The sequence below is a fragment of the Aotus nancymaae genome, unplaced genomic scaffold, assembly GCF_030222135.1.
Source record: "Aotus nancymaae isolate 86718 unplaced genomic scaffold, 86718_ANA_hifiasm-v0.15.2.pri h1tg000001l, whole genome shotgun sequence".
Classification (NCBI taxonomy): Eukaryota; Metazoa; Chordata; class Mammalia; order Primates; family Aotidae; genus Aotus; species Aotus nancymaae.
The window spans coordinates 11,676,735-11,699,469 of NW_026988412.1; the positions used below are offsets into that span (position 1 = coordinate 11,676,735).

General features: G+C 40.9%; 1 protein-coding gene across 1 annotated transcript in view; it reads left to right on the forward strand.

The window, feature by feature from the left end:
* SEL1L2 (SEL1L2 adaptor subunit of SYVN1 ubiquitin ligase) overlaps positions 1 to 22,735 on the forward strand; it is a 127,057-nt gene that overhangs the window by 88,060 nt on the left and 16,262 nt on the right. Inside the window, exons 7-16 of the mRNA XM_064372255.1 lie at positions 1,685 to 1,738; positions 2,207 to 2,266; positions 2,358 to 2,439; positions 4,109 to 4,263; positions 5,498 to 5,554; positions 11,561 to 11,629; positions 13,313 to 13,390; positions 19,031 to 19,093; positions 19,643 to 19,730; positions 22,520 to 22,668. Of these exons, the coding sequence (XP_064228325.1) occupies positions 1,685 to 1,738; positions 2,207 to 2,266; positions 2,358 to 2,439; positions 4,109 to 4,263; positions 5,498 to 5,554; positions 11,561 to 11,629; positions 13,313 to 13,390; positions 19,031 to 19,093; positions 19,643 to 19,730; positions 22,520 to 22,668 (855 nt within the window). The remainder of the gene's footprint in view (positions 1 to 1,684; positions 1,739 to 2,206; positions 2,267 to 2,357; positions 2,440 to 4,108; positions 4,264 to 5,497; positions 5,555 to 11,560; positions 11,630 to 13,312; positions 13,391 to 19,030; positions 19,094 to 19,642; positions 19,731 to 22,519; positions 22,669 to 22,735) is intronic.

A 22,735-nucleotide genomic window follows, 5' to 3' on the forward strand; every position in this document is an offset into this window, starting at 1 on the left:
ATTCTTCAGCTTCAGAATTTGTTTTTTTTTAAATAGTTTCTCTTTGTTGATATTTTCATTGTGTTCATGCATCATTTTCCAGATTTTGTTTTCTGTGTTCTTAGGGAGCATTGGGCTTCTTCAAGATGATTATTCTAAATTATTTGTTAGGTAATTCATTGGTTCGTGTTTCTTTAAGGTTGATTTCAGGAGACTTTGTTCCTTTCATATAACCATCTTTTCCTATTTCCTTGTGTGCCTTGTTGTTATTATTGTTTTGCTATGATTTGGGCACTTGTAAAAACAGCTATGGCTCCCAGTCTTTATAGACAAGCTTCATATGTGAAAGGCCTTTACCAATCAACACAGTTAAAAATTCTGAAGGCTTCTCAAACCTTTTCTGGGGATTTATCTGCTCTGGGCTTGTGCATGTAATTTCCCAATTAGAGTAGTTTGCCAGTTTTGTTTTGTTTTGTTTTTTTAGGCGTTTATAATCTCTTACTCCCTCCTATGTCTTGTCTGTGGTACTGCAGGTTCTCTGGCACTGCAGTAAGCCACTTGAGCTCTTTTCTCAGTAGCCCCCAGGGTTGGAAAATATACTGGTTCTGTCAGCACTGTGAGTTAGGTGAGGGGAAAAAAAAAACAGTCACTGGCACAGCCCCCTGAAAAGTCAAGTGTTTCTTATTTTCTTTCCCTCCCAAGGTAGAAACTGTCAGTTGGGCTTTTTCTCCTGAAAGCACCAAGCTGTGCTGGCTTGAGGAAGGAGGGACCATGGATGAAATTAAATGACTTTTCATGGACTATTCTCGGCTTTGAGCTTGCCTGCTGTCCTATGACTTCTAACTGGTTTCTGCAGTTCTCAAAAAGGCTTTTTTGATCGTATGTAATTAAATCATTGTCCCTGTGAGGGAACACAGTCTGAGGTTTCCTATTCCACCATCTTGCTCTGTGCTCAGTCTTTCATTTTTTATTCAGTATATTTGTTATTGTTTGAATATATTACATCCATCACATTAAAAATAATATGAAGAAAAGTGTCCAAATCAAAACGTTTTAACTATTGAAGGAAAACTATTTCATTTCCAAGAAAGGAAAGTATATAAGGGCCTTTAGTGTTTATAACTGTAATTTATATTGAAGTACAGTAAGAATTGGCCTAGATTTACATATATTGCACAAATCTCCCACTACTGTGAGCTTTCCCAAATTCCTGCCGTCTTAATAAAAGTACAAAAAGGTTCTTTGTTATGGTATAAAAAATAAAATAACAATGGTCGGGCACGGTGACTCACACCTTTAATCCCAGCACTTCGGGAGGCTGAGGCGGGTGGATTACCTGAGGTCAGCCTGGCCTCAAGTCTGAGACCAGACTGGCCAACACGGGAAACCCCATCTCTACTAAAAATACAAAACTTAGCTGGGTGTGGTGGTGGGTGCCTGTAATCCCAGCTATTTGGTGGGCTGAGGCAGGAGAATCGGTTGAACCAGGAGATGGAGGTCACAGTGAGCCAAGACTGCGCCATTGAACTGCAGCCTGTGCGACAAGAGCGAAACTCCGTCTCAAAAAAAAGAAAGAAAGAAAAAAAGAAATTAACAATGCAACCTATTATGGAACAGACATTTAAGATATCTCTTATCTATATAGATAAGAATAATTATGAAATAAATTGATTTATTGAATTTTATTTTTTCTTTTGTGCTTTAGGCATTAGGATTTTTATCTTCTTATGGAATAGGAATGGAATATGATCAAGCCAAGGTAAAGGTTATTCTGTTTTATTCTGGAGCAAAACTGATTTCTTTAAAAGGGACATTGAATAGAATCTACTCATTAAGTAAAGGAGCTCACTCTACTGTAGTGGTTGAAAGCATCAGATTAATGGTCAAAGAAATTTAGTGTTCTTATGCCATAAGTTTCTTAAACTCTCATAAGTCAACTTCTTCATTAAAGATAGATAATATCTACTTCATAGGGAAATTATGATGATTAAATGAAATATCTTATACAATTCACTTATCACAGACTCGAGAGATTAGTAAATCCCCAATAAATGGCAGCCATCTTTATAGAGGAGAGTGAAGTTTGAAATTTATTTTGAAATAACTCAATGGGTCATTGTGGGGCTAAGAATAAAAAAGGTATAGTTGGTTTAAGTTTCAAATTTAGATGGCCAACCTAGTTTGATTTTGTTGTTGTTGTTGTTTGGTTTGTTTGTTTTTACTTTAGGCACTAATATATTACACCTTTGGAAGTGCTGGAGGAAGCATGATGTCCCAGATGATTTTGGTTTGTAAACAAAATATTCTTGAGACCAAATTTGTATGCCATAAATACAGCATTGTCTTGAATATTAAGAATGTATCTGCTTGTGTTTTAGGGGTACAGATATTTGTCGGGAATCAATGTTCTACAGAATTGTGAAGTTGCCCTAAGTCATTACAAGAAAGTGGCAGATTATAGTAAGTAATCCATATAATTTATTTAAAAATAAACAGTTGCCAAGCAATTAGAGAAATAAATCAATAACAGTGCAATTGATATAAATTTATGATAATATCAAAATGTATGTTTTTAACACGTTATAATACAATTCTTTTAATGCAATCCAGAGTTTCTGTTTCCTGTTACTTTCCAAATAGTTTTAAAAGATTATACTCATTTTTGGCCAGGCAAAGTGGCTCACACCTGTAATTCCAGCACTTTGGGAGGCCAAGGCAGGTGGATCACGAGGTTAATAGTTCGAGACCATCCTGGCTAACACGGTGAAACCTTGTCTCTATTAAAATACAACAATTAGCTGGGTGTGGTGGCGTGTGCCTGTAGTCCCAGCTACTCAGGAGGCTGAGGCAGGAGAATCGCTTGAACTGGGGAGGCAGAGGTTGTAGTAAGCCAAGATCATGCTACTGCACTCCAGCCTGGAGATAGACGAGACTCCATCTCAAAAAAAAAAAAAATAAAAAAAGTTTATACTCATTTTTATATTTTTGTTAATATGTATCCCCAAACAATTCTGTTTTACTTGCATTTGTGATGTTCTTTCCTTTACTAAGAATTTGAATGTAGCACCAATAAATATTAAGCAGTTTCCCTAAATACAGCATTTAGAATATGGGATGACTGGCTAAAAGTTCCTAAAGGAATGAATGTAAGGTACATACATTGGAGGTATCTGTCACCACATATGAGAACAATTCAAGCAACCATTGGTCTAAATGTAATCAGAATAACATCTAAATACACATCTTTGGTACTATTAGGATCTGAGAAAAGAAAGAAGGAGGGGAAAATCTAGTTTCGAATTTAAGATGCTGTATATAACAAGATCATTTCATGTGCTTAATAAAATTGGAATTATTATATGTATTTCAAACTGCACACTTTGTTAGATGTATTCAAGCATATTTATCTTTATATTTATTTTCAGACTATCCATAGGGAATAATTAAAGAGCAGTGATTATTCCTATATTATACGCTTAGTCCCAGAAAAAAAATGGTGGATGGAGTGAGTTGTCTGCTCCTAAAATATCCTCTTTCCTTGAGTCTTTTTGGTCAAGATCTTCAGTAGAGTCTGATACAAGTTGATATAATGCTTGTGTCAGTTGCAAAGAAAAACTAGGTTTCTTGCACTTTTCTCAGAACCCAATAAACAAAAATCTCCAAATTTCTTTTTTCTTTTTCTTTTTTGAGACAGAGTATCCCTCTGTCATCCAGCCTGGAGCACAGTAGCAATCTTGGGTCTCTGAAGCCTCCACCTCCTGGGTTCAAGCGATTCTCATGTCTCAGCTTCCCAGGTATCTGGGATTATCGACGTGCACCACCATACCCTGCTAATTTTTGTATTTTTAGTAGAAATAGGATTTCGCCATGTTGTTGGCCAGGCTGATCTTGAACTTCTAATCTCAGGCAATCTGGCCGCCTCAGCCTCCCAAAGTGCTGGGATTACAGTCATGAGTAACCATGCCTGGCCAAAAATCTCAAATTTTTATTTTTCATGGATCTTCTGTCTCTATTAATTGAACAGATTTCTGCAAAATTTAAGATAAACTAACAGTGTTTTCTCTAAACTGACTGTTATCTCTTGCAGCCTCTGTTTTCTAGCTATTCTCTGGCTTATTTTCATTCACAGTTGCTGACACATTGGAAAAAAGTGAAGGTGTTCCAGTGGAAAAAGTGAGACTAACGGAAAGACCTGAAAATCTGAGTTCTAACAGTGAGATTTTGGATTGGGACATATACCAATACTATAAATTTTTGGCAGAAAGAGGAGATGTTCAGATACAAGTAATGTATACAGATGAGATTGCATTTTTAGAATATGAAAATTACAAGGGGCTTAATTCTTTCTAAGTCCTGGAGGGATAAACAATGCCCCATCCTTAATAAGAAAGGGGAGACACACACCCTCCTCTCACCCACTCCTGTTTTGTTCCCTGCTACTTGCAGTTCCTGTAGTCACCAGAGAACTAGTTGCCATAATAATAGCATTTTAGTTTTGCATTTCTTATTTAAAAATTAATTTTTTAAAGAATTAGATTTTTTTCTTTTTCTGGAGAAGGAGTCTCACTTTGTCACCCAGGGAGTACAGTGGCGTGGTCTCCGCTCACTGCAATCTCTGCCTCCCAGGTTCAAGTGATTCTCCTGCCTCAGCTTCCTGAGTAGCTGGGATTATAGGTGCCCACCACCACACCCGCTAATTTTTTTGTATTTTTAGTAGAGATGCAGTTTCAATATGTTTAGCCAGTCTCAATGTCCTGACCTCATGAGCTGCCTGCCTCCACCTCCCAAACTGCTGGGATTACAGGCATGAGCCACCACACCTGGCCTTTTTTTTTTTTTTGTGAGACATGATGGCTCTCTGTCACTCAGGCTAGAGTGCAATGGTGCAATCTCAGCTCACTGCAACCCCTGCCTCCTGGGCTGAGTCATTCTCCCACCTCGTCCTCTTAAGTATTTGGGACTACAGGAATGTGCCACCACCTTTGGCTAATTTTTGCATTTTTTGCAGAGATGGGGTTTCTCCATGTTGCCCAGGCGAGTCTTGAACTCCTGGCCTCAAGTGATCAACCCACCTTGGCCTCCCAAAATGCTGGGATTACAGGGGGATTACAGGCATGAGCCATCGTGCCCAACAGACTTAGATCTTAATTATAGAAAAAAAGCACCATCCAATGTCGGTTTTAATATGCATAAACTACAACAATCCAGAAGGGTTCTGTCTTTGGGAAGGGGACAATATTTGCATGATCTTTGAGAGCCAAGAGTTAAGGCCCTTAGGTTTATGTGCCTGAGTGTTTCCGTGCCCCAGCAGGCCAGCTTCCAGTCACTAAGAAAGCCATATATCCAGCAGCAACCAATTACCCAATAAATGATATAGTCTGGAATGTTTCCCTGATTTTTTTCAGAACATTGCAAATGCATCCAACAATCAACATACTACAATAAAATCACCACATAAATGTTTTCTTTATTTAAAGTAATACTGTCCTAAAATAATTTCCAAACTCATTGTTCCTAGGTCTCTCTTGGACAATTACATCTAACTCGGAGAAAAGGTCTAGATCAGGATTACTACGTAAGTCAGTCTCAAGATTCAGTCACATGGGGTGGGGAGGGTAGTGGTGAGGGAGGCTGGCAGGGAAGTCAAAGTAGGGAGAGGGAGAGGTTGAAGAGTGCTCAGAAAGTCCACTGCTGCTTTCTTGGTCAACTATGCTACCCAGCTTCTTAGGAAGAACTAAGTTCTCCAGAGGGAGCACTTGCCCACTTGTCTTCAAGAACAAAAAGGGAAGGAAGTTGTGAGGAGCACTCGAGGCAGGGGAGTATCCATGTTCCAACAGAACCTAGTCTCTGCCCACCCACATGCACTTTGGCCTGGGATTAGGAAGAGAATATCCCCATCTGCCAGCCTGCACCCAAGGCCAGCTGCAGAGTTCACCTGGGGGTCACTGCTAAGGAGCCTGAGAAGCAACTTCATTCTCATTTGGCTAGATCAGAAGACAGACTGGTTTTAATATAATCTAAAATATATTAAACATCCTTATACATTTGCAAAGTTCCTTTCAATCATTTTGCTTAACCTTACCTTATCTCAGTAAGGTTGAAAGATTAATTAACCATTCAAATTTATAGCACAGAAAAAAGCAAATGAACTTGACCTACACAGGCTCCTCCTCTGTATGATGCCAGGGTCATGGGATGAGTTCTTGCTTAGATTCTGATAGTGGTTTCAAGGCCCTACATCACCACAGACCTTGGAAATAACCGGATTTTTTTTTAAGATGATTTTGCAGCTCTTTTCATTTATAGGAGACACATGCTCTTTGTCTCAAAGGAAATAGCCTATTTCAACATATTCCCAATGGCTAAGCAATAGAAACTACTACTTCATAAGGCTATTACCTAAAAAAATGATCTGTTATTACTTGGCATTTCATTTTGTGTTGTTATTTTATGAATGTATCTTTGGTACTATAATTTGTATTTTATATGTCGTCCAGTAAACATCAGGTAAATGTCGAAGTAATTTCATAAAATATGATAAAATAGGTAGGAATTTAAATAAGTATATGCACCCCAAGAGAGCTCAGTTGACGATCTGTAGATGTTTTTTCCATCTTAATCGTCACCAAAGTTTTACCTTCTTAGATGGGAATATCTAGATTCTTAATATTACTCTGTCAGATTTCAGCCTGAAATCTCATATTAATCATAGAATGTATAACTAGGAAAAATTCTTCATCTTCCATAAATGTGAAATTTGGATGTGAGGGCACCCTAGCTTCAGCTGTAGGGAAGACACACCAATCTTTGTACAGTGCAGTAAAATCCCACAAAGTTGGTACTTCAGTCAGCTCCAGCCACCGTGATCACCAGATGGCAGCTGCAGCTGCCTCCAGGTGAGGATGAAGTGCAATCCCAGGGCTTGTAATGCAGGATCCCAGAGCTGTTGTGTAGCAGCCAGGCAGCTGAGCGGCACCTAGCCAGGACTTCTTGTGGACTCATTCATGAGATTTTATTACGTCTGCTTCACAAATGAGAAGCAGAGGCTGGAGAGATAAAGTAAATTGCTTCAAGGCTCACGACTGGGAAGTAAGATTGTTTAAGAAGCAGAAATTGAACTCAGGCCTTCAAAAATCAAAACCTGAGTTCTTTCCATTAAACTTTGACTCAGACAAAAACAAAACCAGCTTCGATAATCTGTTCCCTCATTTATAAAGCAAGAAGGAATGACATGACGCTCAGTTTCCTTTAGCTCTTTCTGATAGTGGATTGGGCCTCCTGCTTCCACATATCCCAAAAAGATGAGTTTAATTCCAGAACCATCCTTATGGTTTGGTTACTCTACGAGGGTAAGAACAGGCTGGTTCTTTCTTCTTCCCTCAGCTTAATGAACCTGAACTTGAATGGAGGGCTCCAGTTGAAATCTCAAACCCTCAGACAAATTGACTTACCTATCAGTTATCTTTGTCTGTGTTTTAAAAAACAGTCCCAAACGTAGGTGGTTTTCAATAATAACTATTTGTTTAATTCATGATTTTGGCAGGTCAGCAATTTTGCTTAGGCTCAGCTGAGCAATTCTGATCTGGGCCAGGCTCAGCTAATCTTAGCTGGGCTTGCTCATGCATCTGCAATTAGCTGGAACATTAGCTAGAACTGGCTGGTTTATGATGGCTTCGTCTGTGACTGCTAGAATGACTGGAGCCCCTCTCCATTGGTCTCATGCTCCAGCCAACTGGCCCAGGCTTTCCATATGACAGTCAAAGGTTCTAAGGACACCACAGCAGAAGTCTCTTGAGGCCCGAGCTCAGACTGACAAATCACTTCTGCCACATTCTTTTGGCCAAAGCAAATCACAAGGCCAGCAAGATTGGAGGGGTAGGGAAATGGGCTTCTCTTCCCAATGGACAGAGCTGCAAAGTACTGTGGTCATTCTTGCAACATACCATACTGTAGTTGCATCAGAATCAACTTGGAATAGCAAGGGAGATACATAAAGGAGAGGGAAGATACAAAGATAAATCCAGTTTCCAAAAGGCTATTACTGCAGCTCTTTTCATGCCTCACTTCTCATCTTTCCAAGTCTCACCTCCTCAGAGAGAATAATGTTTTCTTTTCTTTTCTTTTTTAATTGACTCACAACAATTGTACATATTTATGGGCTACAATGTGATGTTTTGATTATTGCATAATGCATACATTATGTAATAGAGACATATTTATACAAATGTAATGTATACATTATGCAGTAATCAAGCCAGGATAATTTGCAAATCCATCACCACAAACACTTGTCATTTCTTTGTGCTGAGAACATTCAAAACCCTCTCTTCTAGTTATTTTGAAATATATGATACCTTATTTTTAACTATAGTCCTCAGCCTGAAGACCACCACTTGAGCCAGTATGCTAATATTTCAGTCCACCAAAGAAAATTATTAGTATAAGGCTCTTTTTATATATGATGCTCCAGTCCACTGTGAAGAAAATTAAATTTCAGAATACCTGGAAATAGCTAGCTTGCCTTTCTTCAACCCCATCCCCCCCCACCGCACTTCACTGTCTGGTTGAACTAATCTCTCTCATGCGTTGTCATCACAGAACACATTTTTACTCTCCCCGACCAAATTCTTAATTATTGAAAAATATTGTATATGCAATTCTTGATTACATTATCTTGCATTTTTTTACACACAGATTTGAATATTATTTGCATTTCTAAATATATGCAGGCTCAGAATAAATTGGATTAGAAAAGCGGGATGTTTGGTTGCATATTATTAAAGTGGATAAAGCATAATTAAATTAAACCCAGCAGAGGAATAATATCAAATTTGTAAGGGCAACTGCTTTGTCTATCCTGCCACGCATTTAAAAATTTTTTTTAAAAAGAGCTAATACCATCTCTTCTCAGGATGATCTACAGCGCCAGAGATGAAAGAAGTATTCATAAATGTTTTTAGAACAATACATTTTCTTGGCATTTTATTTTAGGGGAAATGTTACAAACAGGTTAAACTACAGATTTTCTAAGAGCCAATGAAAAATCATGTTCATTTTTTCAGAAGAGAGCTATGAGTTCAAATAATAAAACTTCACTTACTTAGCATAACACCTGGTACATACTATATTTTATACCAAGACATCATTAATTGTAAGACACACAAGTATTTTATATTCTACTGAAGAAGAAAAATAACCTACCTATATAAATTATAATATGCCATTGACAGTAAGAAGTGTCCTGATTAAAATGAGGTGGGAGAAAATGTAAGTCTTAGAATCAGTGAAATATGATGATGGGTACTCAGTTAATATTTGGAGGATGAATGGATGGATAGATACTTAATCTTAACTCTTTGAGAGAAGAACTCAGGTTGGCTGGTGTATATCCATCAAGGTGGCTGGCTGGGTGGTACTTTCGCGTGGCATTTAATAAAGGTTTATATAATTGAAGCAACAGTGTTAAGGACACGTAAATTTAAAAAGAAAAAAAGGGAATGAAATGCTAAGTAAGTCATGACAGCGGAGCAATGTTTGAGACAGAGTCTCAGTTCCTTTAGGTCTTTATGGGATCATTATATTGAAGGGTGGGGAAAACTCTAGGATTTATATTTGCTTCTGGGGAACAAGTTACTTTCTTTTAAAATTTCACTGATTTCCCAGATGAAACTTTCTTCAGAAGTCTCTATTATAAGATATTTGAGAGCCAAATTACTAAACTGAACTTTGAAAATGATTTTACAGAATCATAATACTAGAGCTGGAAGAGTCCATAAAGATTAAAGTCCAGCTGCCTTGTTTTAGAGATGGATAAACATTCACTCATTTATTCGTTTCTGAAACATTTCCTGGTGCCCACACTACGCTAGTAAAGAGGACTCAACATTGGAAGCGATAAAATAAGTAGATAATGAAATCAGCAGAGGGATGCTGCAATGGGGACAGAATGAGGTGCCCCGAGAGCACAGAGGAGGAGAATCTGAATGAGGAAACCAAGCCCAGGAGATAATATGATTTATGTAATTTACACAGTTACCTGGGGACATATTTTGGTCATGGCTCAGTAGAGATATTCATGAGATACACTTTTATTTTTGATGTTAGTGTTCTTTCATTTAGTAACTTGTAACAATTGCTATAACTTTCTCCTCTCCAGCTGCCACTTTATCTTCAGGATTCCCTAACAGTCATAGATCTTCAGTGGCTTCTGTTTTCTAACAAATAAAATAAAAATCCTTACAGCAGGGCACGGTGGCTCACACCTGTAATCCCAGCACTTTGGGAGGCCACTTTGAGTGGATCACCTGAGGCCAGGAGTTCAAGACCAGCCTGGAAAACATGGCAAAACCCCATCTCTACTAAAAATACAAGAATTAGCCAGGTGTGGTGGTTGAACACCTGTAATCCCAGCTATTCGGGAAGCTGAGGCAGGAGAATCTCTTGAACCCAGAAGGTGGAGTTTGCAGTGAGCTGAGATCACACCACTGCACTCTAGCCTGGGTGATAGAGCAAGACTCTGTCACAAAATAATTTTTTTTTAATTGAAAAAAATAAAATCCTTAGCCTGGTATTCAAGACTGTTTATAGTAATGGCTCCATCTTATTTTTGCAAGTCTTAGCTTTCGGCTGTTCTATTTTAGCCACACTGAAGTAATCACTATTTTCTGAACACACCTGGGCCACTCCCATCTCCATTCCTTTGCTCAGGTTCTTCCCCTAGTCTCTGTACTGGTGACTTGTCACCATCTTTCATGAGGCCTCGATCATTTTAGCCCTCCTCTGTATACTGTGGAGACAGAGTGGCGAGCTGCTTATTGATCTCCAGTACTAACTGCATGACTCTAACATGTTGGTAATAAGATCAGATATTAATAATACCCTCCTGATGGTGCTATTGTGAAGATTAGGTAAGAAAAAGTTTGTAAAAAACTTATTGGCCGGGTACGGTGGCTCATGCCTATAATCTCAGCACTTTGGGAGGCTGAGGTGGGCAGATCACGAGGTAAAGAGATTGAGAACATCCTGACCAACATGGTGAAACCCTGTTTGTACTAAAAAAATACAAAAATTGAATTAGAAGGAATTGTCTTAAAGCTCACTTCTGCATAAAGACCTGATCTCAGCAGCTGGCCAAGTGTGTCTGGTCCTACTCTGCCTATAAACATTAGGATACTGTGTATCCAATTTTGCCAAGCATATTCACCAACCATAGTAAAACCTCTTACTAAACCTACTTTTCAAAATAATGGACTATTTACCTTCATAGCTGGGATTCATCTCTCCCTACAAAGCTGCATTCCCATCGTGGCTTTCCAAATGTAAGAAGCAAATCCTCACATTATACAATTATATGTAAGAAAGATATGTAGAGGCTCTCCCACTCCTTAGGTTATGGTTGAAAAAGCACTTGGTTGGAATAGTGCCTTGAACAAAGTGGGCATTTCACGGATTTTTTTCTAAGCTCAGTGGCAAGAACCATAGATATTTTTTGAATGCACATTGAATGAAATAAAGTTTGGTTCAGAAAGCTGTTTTGAAGGATTTATTTGAAACTAGCAATAACATTGTCTTTTCTCTCCAGAAAGCATTATACTACTTCTTAAAGGCAGCGAAGGCTGGGAGTGCAAATGCCATGGCATTTATAGGAAAGGTACATGCTTTATCTTGATTCATATTTTTCATTTATTAAAAACCTAAGAAATTAAACTGGGTATAGCAGAGTGTGCCTGTTGTGCCAGCTACTTGGGAGGTTGAGGCGAGAAGATCACTTGAGCACAGGCGACCAGCCTGGGCAACATGGCAAGATCCTCATCTCAAAATAATTAAAATTATATTTAAAAATTAAAAACCTGCCAGGCATGGTGGCTTGCACTTGTAATCCCAGCATTTTGGGAGGCTGAGGCGGGTGGATCACGAGGTCAAGAGTTCAAGACCTGCCTGACCAATATGGTGAAACCTCATCTCTACTAAAGATACAAAAAGTAGCTGGGTGTGGTGGCATGCGCCTATAATCCCAGCTACTTCGGGAGGCTGAGGCAGGAGAATCGCTTGAACCTGGGAGGTGGAAGGTTGCAGTGAGCCAAGATCGCACCACTGCACTCCAGCCTGGGTGACAGAGCGAGACTCCATCTCAAAAAAAAAAAAAAAAAAAAAAAATTAAAAACCTAACGAATTAATGATACCAGCTCATTGAACCCATTGTAGAGGGACAGGGCAGCAGGCCTCTTTCACGGAAGCAGCTGAGTGGGACATTTGGCTGCAACCGGAGGGTAGTATTCTTGGGGTGACAGTTTGGGAAGAAGCCCCATATAACAGCAGCCTTTATCTGGGGCACCAAAAACATCCTTAATGCACCTGGGCTAGCACAGTGGCTCATGCCTGTAATCCCAGCACTTTGGGAAGCTGAAGCAGGTGGATCACTTGAGGTCAGCAGTTCGAGACCAGCTTGGCCAACATGCTGAAACTTTGTCTCTACTAAAAATACAAAAAGTAGCTGGGCATGTTTGCAGGCACCCGTAATACCAGCTATTCAGGAGGCTGAAGTAGGAGAATCACTTGAGCCTGGGAGGCGGCGGTTACAGTCAGCCAATATAGCACCACTGTAGTCCAGCCTGGGCAACAGAGGGAGACTTTGTCTCTGAAAATGAAAAAGTGCATCTGGCCCAGGGCTCCTCCTCTGAGTGTAGCTATGAGCCTATGACCACCCCGCTCCCCAATATGTAAGAGGAGATCCAGGTTGGTTGAGCACTGGAGACGGGCACAGGTCTCAGCCCAGTCAGGCCCTTCTCTTTTCTATTGTTGGGGTAGTAGAAAAGAATCAGCTCCAGGCTGACCAGAGCTGTCCTTATGCCACCTCTGATGGAAGGCCGCTTGTGGCTGCAGAGCAGCCTGTAGGAGGGTTCCTCTGGAAAGGCACGTTCTTCTCTCTCCTTCAAAGACTGTTCACTCCCCTGCGTGCCACCCTTGGCTCCCGGTGGCCGATTTGTATTAGTAACCATAGGGATGAATGTCCTGCTTCCTAGTGCAACATACAGTAAATTTAGATGAAAAAAAAAAAAAGAAAAAAACATGAGAAAACACAAACAGAGTCCATTTCTTTGCCCTCAGGCAAGGTCACTCCAGAATTCTGTAATAAATAGTACTCTTACTTTTTCTTGTTGTTTTAAATTGAGGTAAAATGTAAATAACACAAAATTGACCACTCTAAAGTATACAATTCAGTGGCATTTACTCAATATGTTGTACCACTGTTACCTCTATTTCATTTTAAAATATTTGCATTACCCTCAAATTATTTTATTTTTTTCTATTCTCTTTTCATTTTTCTTCCTAGATGTATTTAGAGGGGAATGCTGCCACACCGCAAAATAACGCTACTGCCTTCAAGTACTTCTCCGTGGCAGCCAGTAAGGTATGTCCTCAACGCACCGCTGTAAACACATACACACAAATTGCTTTCATTACATGCACACTCATGCTGAAGAGTTGACTTCAAAGTCCCAAGCCCAGATTATGGGCCTGTAAGGAGTTTTGTGTCCTGGAGAAGTATAATATTGGTGATCAGAGTATACTACGGGAGAAAGGGAAGATACAACTTGTCGTCTTGGAAAATGAAAAATGGTAGTAGCTTGTGCTGCCCTAGCAGAGGCCAGCAGGAGACCAGACAGAAGTTCAGCTTTCCCCTCCCTTATGCAGTAAATGAGGCCATCTAGCTTAGGAACAGGAAACAAAAGAGATGAGGACAGAGGAAGGGAAAACCCAATCAATAACTGCAGGAAGTTCAAGACAAAGACATCTTAGGAATGTCCAGTTTTCTCCAGTTGCATCTCATCCAAAGGCCACAGCTTGTCAGGGAGGAGGCCAGGGCAAGGTATCTGAGAATAGGGTTCTGGAGACAGAATCCCTGGCTTGAATGCCAGCCCTGAGACTGACTAGATGTGCAAACATGGGCAAGTTACTTAACCTCTCTGTACCTCAATTTCCTCATCTATAAAATGGGAATATAAGAATATTTGCCTGGCAGGTATGGTGGCTCATGCTTACAATCCCAACACTTTGGGAGGCTGAAACAGGCAGATTGCTTGAGCTCAGGAGTTTAAGACCAGCCTGGGCAACATGGTGAAACTCCATCTCTACAAAAAATACAAAAATTAGCCAGGTGTGCTTGCACCCACCTGTAGTTCCTCCAGCTGCTCAGGAGGTTGAAGTGGGAAGATCCCTTGAGCCCAGGAGGTTGAAGCTAAAGTGAGCCAAGATTTCACCACTGCACTCCAGCCTGAGTGGAAGAGTGAGACCTTGTCTCACAAAATACATATATCAAAATGTATATATAGATATTTGTCTGATATAGCTGTTGTAGAGATTTAAGGAGTTAATATACATGTGCCTTATATTGTGAAGTACTTAAAGCAGTGCCTGGCACATAATAAGTGTGCTATTATCTTTTGTAGTTTGGGACCAGTAAGGTAGAGTGAACTTTGAAGCACATCCCGGACAGAATGGATTAGCTGTATGAGGGGCTACAGAAATGATATAATATGCCTCCTGCATCCAAGTCTTTACCTCTGTTCCTGGGCTCCATGAGGCTGGTATCTGTTAGATAAGACTTAGTAGTCTCCTCTGAATCCCTTTCACCCTTAAAGAATGCCCTCATTCCAACACCCAGGCCTGCTGTTGGCAAATGGCCTTGGTAAACTCTATTCCTACCCAGTAGGAAGCATTTTGTTGTCTTACAATTGCATACTGGAACACAGGCAGTAAAGATGTGCTCAAATCGGGAATCGTTTCAACCCTTCTCAGTTTTTAAAAACCCACACACTGCTTTAGAAGCCTATTTAAAAGTGACTAGCACCTCGGAGCTGCTGCTATTGTGGTGTAAATTACTGAGAAGGCTAGTACTCGGCTCCTCTCCCTTGTAATTTATATGAAATTGTTGCTCAGCAAGGCAGTTATCTGGAGTACCATTAGATTAGGATGACAAGGAAGAGCAGACTGAAAAGGAGTAACAAGGAAAATCTCTTATAATCTGGCAAATAACACTGATTTGTCAGCCCGTAAGAAGAACGCCAAGGAGATGGGAGTGTAAATTAACTCAGCTCCCAAGCTATTCAGGGTTGTGGAACCAGCAGTGATCTGGGTCTCTGGTGCTCTTAACTTGAGCTCCTTTCCTTTACAAAGGAAATCTGAACTTACAATTAAGGTAATTTTTCTAAATGGCATTAGGTGGAGATGACCATATACTTCTTGATCAGCACCTGGACAATTTATTAGATTTCTCACTCTTACTACTTTTTTAAAAACTGCTTTGTAAATTTATTTTTAAATGACATCAATACCATGACACAGAGCTACAGATTTTACAACCTCTTTTGTCTTGTTTACTTAGAAACAAGGACAGTGACTGTATCTGACATTGTGCCCATGTTGGACTACATTCCTCCAGTTCTCTCTTGTGCCCCCGAACACATCAGGCCTGTCCCCATCTTCATGCTTTTGTCATCTGCCTCCCATTCCCAGCGTCTCTCATTCTAAGTCCTGCCCATCCCCCAGAGCAGAGCCCAGTCCTCCCTCCATCCACAGAACTGCCCCCGCCCTTGCTGGCTCACGTGATCTCTTTCCTCTTCTGAGCTTACCCTGCATTCACTCCTACTGCTGGGATTTAACTGCTTCCTACCTGTGGCTTCTCCCCTCCTGTCCAAAGGCCATGTATCCTCAACTAGAGAAGGGCAAAGGTCCTGCCAAGGGGTTATTAAATAAAGGGGTTCATAACGGGGGTTTATTAAATATTTGCCAAAGAAATGCCTATCTCCTCCCTGGCTTCATGTCAGTTAACCTAAGCAAGAGCATTACACCCTAAAACAGCAGGTACATACTGGGGCGTTGGCTATCCATATGGTTCTTCTGGCCCAGAAAGTGTTTTAAAAATCAGTAAACTTCACATCCAAATCTGAACATCCATCTTTTCTTGAAAATGGCACTAGCTAGCCAGGTATGGTGGCTCACACCTGTAAATCCCAGCACTTTGGGAGGCCAAGGCTGGTGGCTCACTTGAGGTTAGAAGTTAGAGACCAGCTTGGCCAACATAGTGAAACCCATGTCGACAAAAAGTACAAAATTAGCCAGGCATGGTGATGCATGCCTGTAATCCCAGCTATTTGGGAGACTGAGGCATGAAACTTGCTTAAACCCGGGAGGTGAAGGTTGCAGTGAGCTGTGGATCAGTCCACAGTACTCCAGCATGGGTGACAGAGCAAGTCTGAAAAAAAAATGAAAGAAAGAAAGAAAAACAAAGAAAAGAAAATGGCAAAATGGCAAACACTGATGAAATAGGACTGCCATTCCATGTGGCACCAACCAGCTGGAGCAGAGGAGCTGAGAGCTGCTGCTGCCTTCACACAGGGCAGGGACTCCATGTGCCTCCATCTCTACCACTCTCCCCACCATCATCTCCACCACCTGGCATATTTTACTTCTTACATCACCTGCATGGTTTCTGCAGGTATCTGAGCTGGCCACTTCTCACCTGAAAGTTCTAAATAGGTACACTGGGCCTTAAACAGTGATGGGTAATTCAATGATGAGTCCCTGGGGTCTCAGGGACTCCCTTAGAGGAGAAAGTAATTTGTCCCTGCTATTCTAAACTTTCTCCTTTCTCTCTCCCTTCTTCCTTCCCTCCTCTCATTTCTGTTTTCTTTCCTCTTCTGAGCTTACCTTCTGTATTAGTCTGTTCTCACACTGCTTATAATGACATACCAAAACTGGGCAATTTATAAAGGAAAGAGGTTTAATTGGCTCACAGTTCAGCATGGCTGGGGAGGCCTCAGAAAACTTACAATCATGGCAGAAGGGAAAGTAAACACATCTTCTTCACATGGCAGCATCAAGGAGAAGTGCTGAGGAAAAGAGGGAAAAGCACTTTATAAAACCATCAGATCTCATGTGAACTCACTCACTATCACAAGAACAGCAGCATGGGGATAACTGCCCCCATGATTCAATTACCTTCCACCAGGTGCCTCCCATGATGCATGGGGATTATAGAAACTACAATTCAAGATACATCTAAATGAAGTTAGTTAGAAGACAGACTCACTAGGCTTTGCCACATCCATCACACTGAGCCTTACTGCTTCCAGAGCAGAGCAACCCAAGACTCCCAGAATCACAGGAGATGTGGCCAGGAAAGAAGAGGGAAGAAGAGAGCAGTTATACCACCTGTTTTAAGTAAAAATGGATTGTCCTTAAGAACTGTTACAATAGCAGGTCCTTTCATATGCATAGGCTCAAAATTTGGAGTCTTGAAACCATTTTTGAAATATGTCTTCTCTATGTGCTATTCCTGTGTTACTGAGGGTTACTCCAGCTGCATCTACAATAACCAAGTGTAAGTCGTAAGAAGAAATTTGGAGAGCTTTCTATCAGAACATAAGTTCCTGCGGAAATACCAGAAACCTGTAAAACACACCTACAGATCTGCTGAATAAAAGTCAGTTGGTCGGCAGGGCATGGTGGCTCACGCCTGTAATCCTGGCACTTTGGGAGGCCAAGGTGGGCATATCACTTGAGGCTAGGAGTTCAAGATCTGCCTGGGCAACATGATGAAACCCTATCTCTACTAAAAATACAAAAAATTAGCTGGGCATGGTGGCGTGCACTTGTAATCCCAGTTACTTGGGAGGCTGAGGCAGGAGAATAGTTTGATCCTGGGAGGCAGAGGTTGCAGTGAGCTGAGATCTCACCACTGCACCTCCAGCCTGGGCCACGAAGCAAGACTCTGTCTGAAAAAAAAAAAAGAAATTCAGCTGGTCAATCATGGTTTCTTACTGTAGTCACTAGAGGGTGAAATGCATGATGGGAGATGGAAAGAAAGAGAAGTTTTCTTCTTGGGAAGCCACTTTCAAGGTTCACTCTTCATTCAAAATTGATATACTAAATACTCCCTTCCTTAGAGTATTCAGAATATTAATCAGAAAATAAATGGTAATTAATTAGCATCAAGTGGAAAAGAAAACATCAGGGATGCTATAAGCAATAAATTTAAATAAAGAAATAAACCAACAATGCTTGACTATCTGTAGTGGCTGGATTGATAGCCACAGAGTCTTTAAAATGTTATTTGGCCATTTACGTCAACCTCTTCAGACCTGAGTAGGTAGCAAGTGTCCAGATAGACTTCTCCCTTCTGGAAAACTCCTACACATCCTTTAACACCTCGCTCAAATGTCACCACCTCTGACAACAAGATTTCCTTCAGTTCCTAGCCTCAATCAGGCAATAGAGTGTCCATCTTCTAGCTGTTCAAGACACTCTCAATCTATTTTTTTTTTAGACAGAGTTTTGCTCTTTTGCCCAGGCTAGAGGGAAGTGGCACAATCTCAGCTCACTGGAATCTCTGCCCCATGGGTTCAAGTGATTCTCCTGCCTCAGCCTCCCAAGTAGCTAGGATTCCAGGCTTGTGCCACCACGCCTGGCTAATTTTTACATTTTTAGTAGAGACAGGGTTTCGCCATATTGGCCAGGCTGCTCTCAAACTCCTGACCTCAGGTGATCCGCCCGTCTTGGCCTCCCAAAGTGCCGGGATTACAGGTGTGAGTCACCGTGCCAGGCCTCAATCTATTTCTACTTTAGGACTTACCACATCTGACAGGATTCTAAGAGGTCTGACCTGCCCCTCCCCTTTGAGATGGTTCAGAGCCCACTAGCTTGTGAACTCTCCAGGGCAGGTATTATGGCTTCTTCATCTTTTACCTTATACCTCTGCCCAGTGCCTACTATAGAATCATACACAAAGCAAATCCTAAATAAGTGTTGAATACAAGAATGGAGGAAAGATTTGACTTTTGTTTCCCTCTTCCCTTTTCTAGCCAGAAGGGTTTATGAAAGTATGAAAGGAGAAACTAGAGTGGGTCAGAATAACCTGCCAACTGCCGGGTTAGCCTGTTTTGATTAATCTTTTACTCGGTGCATGTCAAATATTTTGAATAATTTTGCAGTAATTTTCCTTATCATGAATTCTTCTGGGACTTTACTTGGCTTTTAAAAACTCTTCTAGGGCAATGCAATTGGTCTTCATGGGCTTGGTCTTCTTTACTTTTATGGAAAAGGAGTTCCCGTGGTAAGTTAAATTATTTTATTATCTTTTCATTTGTATCAATTTACAGGGTAAAATCCATGGTTATTCATTAGTTTAAAGGAATTCATCTCTATTATCTGGGTGCCAAACTGTTATATCAGATAATAGAGAATAAAATAATCCAGTGAAATCTCTGCCAAAGAGACACTGAAGAACAAGCTTGTGACAGGAATAGCAATTCTAATTATATCTTAGAATCATAGATTCTAAGTAACCTTAGAAATCATCTATCCTCTGAGGACTTTATTGATGGAGAAATTTATCTTCTTAGTCTTTTGAGTGACCTTCCCCCAGTATCTAACAAAACTTACTGTCAAGGTAGAAGAAGACATAATTATGATGAAAATGAGACATTATTTCCTAATAGAATCTAATATAATAATGAAATAAAATATATAATGTTTCTGATACTATTTTAATTAGCCTAAATCACAGAGGGCACTGTCTATACTCTTTTTAGAAAGTGGAAGGCAATTGTTTCCATGGAGTTACACTTGTGCCTTTGAGTAATAGAGTGTAATTATCTTGCAGAATTATGCCGAAGCACTTAAATACTTTCAGAAAGCTGCAGAGAAAGGCTGGCCCAATGCACAGTTCCAGTTAGGCTTCATGTACTACTGTAAGTGCCACAAATATGGCTGCTTTATTTAGAATGACATATGCATTATTAAGTCTGCTCCTTTTATAACAAAAATCAAAGGGTTGGTGTGAGTGGTTTAGAAAGAACATTTAGGCAACAAATTAGAATTTGAAAAAGACTAAAGGAAAGGATGCTAGTTGAGGGAAGGGACAAAGAGGTACAGAATCAGGAAGCTCACCTTTGACAAAGTTAAGCTGGAGGTGCTAGTGATATCCAATGCACATCCCCAGAAGCAAGTACAAAACTCACAAGAAAGGTCAAACTTACAGAGAAGGTTCGAGAGGCGCATCACACACTGGGGTCTGTTGCGGGGAACTAGGGGAGGGACAGCAGGGGGTGAGGAGTTGGGGAGGGATAACATGGGGAGAAATGCCAGATATAGGTGATAGGGAGGAAGGCAGCAAACCACATTGCCATGTATGTACCTATGCAACAATATTGCATGTTCTTCACATGTACCCCAAAACCTAAAGCGCAATAAAATATATATTTTTTAAAAAAGAGTAATTGAGGTTGCAAAAGGAAAGGAGCAAGAGGGTGAGAGAAAGAGCAGTGGGCCATGATAGAGAACTAGTGATCCTCTGCGCTGTATTGAAGGATAGGCAGGGAAGTATACCACTGAGAAGAATGGAAAGGCATGCTCAGTGGGATAGGAAAAAAAAAAAAGAGAGATTCATGGAGCCAAGGGTAGAACTTTCAAGAAAGAGTGAATGAGCACCCCTGTGAAATGCAGTGAGAAACCTGGTTTAAAAGAACAAGTAAGAAAGAATGAAACATCTATGGAACTTGGCAATATGGAGAATGTGGGTGAGGCTGTTGGACTGCGTGGGGTGGAAGCTGGATGACAATGGCATGAACGGAAGATCAGGAAGTTGAGAAGTAAAAGTGTTCTTGCAAGCAGTGTGTCCTTAAAGGGAAGGAGTGAGAAGGAACTCAGCATGAGGGGGACTAAGAAGCCAGAGGGAGTTACTTTTAAGGTGGCAAGAGACCTGAGCATAATTATAATTGATGGGAAGATATTCTGAAAAACATTGGTGGTCTTAGCACTTGAGTGGGCCCAGATAGGTGGAAGCCTCTTTAACCTTGATAGACAGGATTGCTCACCCTCAAAGACTGGAGGGAAAGTGGAAAGGATGGTGTGGATCTAAGTATGAGGGGATGAGATGGGGAGAGAGGCGAGTGAGGAAAGACAATGTGAAGTCTTCTTCAATGATCTAGTAGGTACAAAGTTGACTTCTGTGAACAAAGGTAGAGCGGTTGGCTAGGAGGTCTCAGAAAGCCATGAAGGTTTGTAATAATCTCTGTGGGGAGTGAGAGAGGAAGTGGCCAAAACAAATGCCGGGAAATTTGAACACACCTGAATATCCCCGCCAAGTTCTTCATGTCAGAGGTGGAGCCAGGGCAGCAGCAGACCGCGTCATCAAGGAGGTCACATCTAGTCAAGGGGTCACTGGCATTTTCCACAGTGGCCCAGCAGGAGCACCTGTTTTGTACTCTGGGTGGTTGAGGTTGCCTAAGATGCCCTTGTTCTTCTAGTTCATTCCAAGTCCTTCGCTCGGAATCTACCAGATTTCCCAAGTTTCTAGAATAAGAATAATAGTCATGGCTAATGTATATTAAGTCTTTGTATGTTTTAGCTCATTTGATCCTCTCAACACATCTACGGGGTATCCCACAGTGGATAGATGAGCAAACTGAGCCAATGTGGTTGGACATCTTGCCCAGAATCACATAGTTGTGGAGCTGGAATTCAAACTCGAGCAATTTGCCTCCAGAGCTGTTGCTCTTAATCGCTACATGGCACTGCTTCTAAAGACTCCAGTGTTAGAGCTCGAAGATAATTTAAAGACCATCTAAGGAAAGCCCCCACTTTTGCAAATAACATGCCTAAATGTGCCCAACTCACAAAGGAACTAATGAGAGAGCCAGGGCAAGAATCCTGGCTTCTGGGAGTCTGCTGGTTCTCTGCTCTAGCTTCAAGTGCCTCTTCTTGCCCTAAGCAGGAGTTTGATGAGAGTTGGGCTTCTTGGAGCTGGGATTTACCTGTGGCATACTCCATAGTTGTGGCTGGGAGAAGCTATGTGGGTATCCTGGTATGAAAGGATGGCAAAGATGATGAGATGCATCATGATGGGGCTTCGGCTCCTCAGAGACTATCACTTTGTCTCCTTTGCATTAACTTTAGTTATGCCATAGTGAGGAGATATTTTCATAAGACTGAGTAGTTCTTGCTGGGCACAGTGGCTCACGCCTGTAATCCCAGCACTTTGGGAGGCTGAGGCAGGTGGATCATGAGGTTAGATCAATACCATCCTGCCCAACATGGTGAAACCCTGTCTCTACTAAAATACAAAAAATTAGCAGGGCGTGGTGGCATGCACCTGTAGTCCCAGCTACTCGGGAGGTGGAGGCAGGAGAATCTCTTAAACCCGGGAGGCGGAGGTTGCAGTGAGCCAGGATCATGCCACTGCACTCCAGACTGGTGACAGAGCAAGACTCTATCTGAAGAAAAAAGAAAAAAAAGTAGTCCTTCTTTCCCAGTATTTTATTTTCAGAATGGCTCAAGAATGTAAATTTCCATATTCTTACTTAGAACCAAACTCACTATTCACCTCCACCTTCACAAACAGTGGATTTATAATAGTTTGACTTTTGGTTGGCTTTTCCCATCATATTTAAACGGCAGACATCACTATGACCATTATATCCATAGATTATATGTAAAAATAAAGTCAATAAAGCGTGGCTCAAAACGCTTTAATTTTCAGCTGGCTCTGGAATACGGAAGGATTATAAACTTGCCTTCAAACATTTTTACTTGGCATCTCAAGGTGGACAGCCCCTCGCCGTTTATTATCTGGCTGAGATGTACGCAACAGGAACAGGAGTAGTAAGATCATGCACAACTGCCGTGGAGGTAAATACAATATGAGGCTGTTTTTAAAAGCACTTGTCATATATGACACAGAGGAGGCAATACTCTT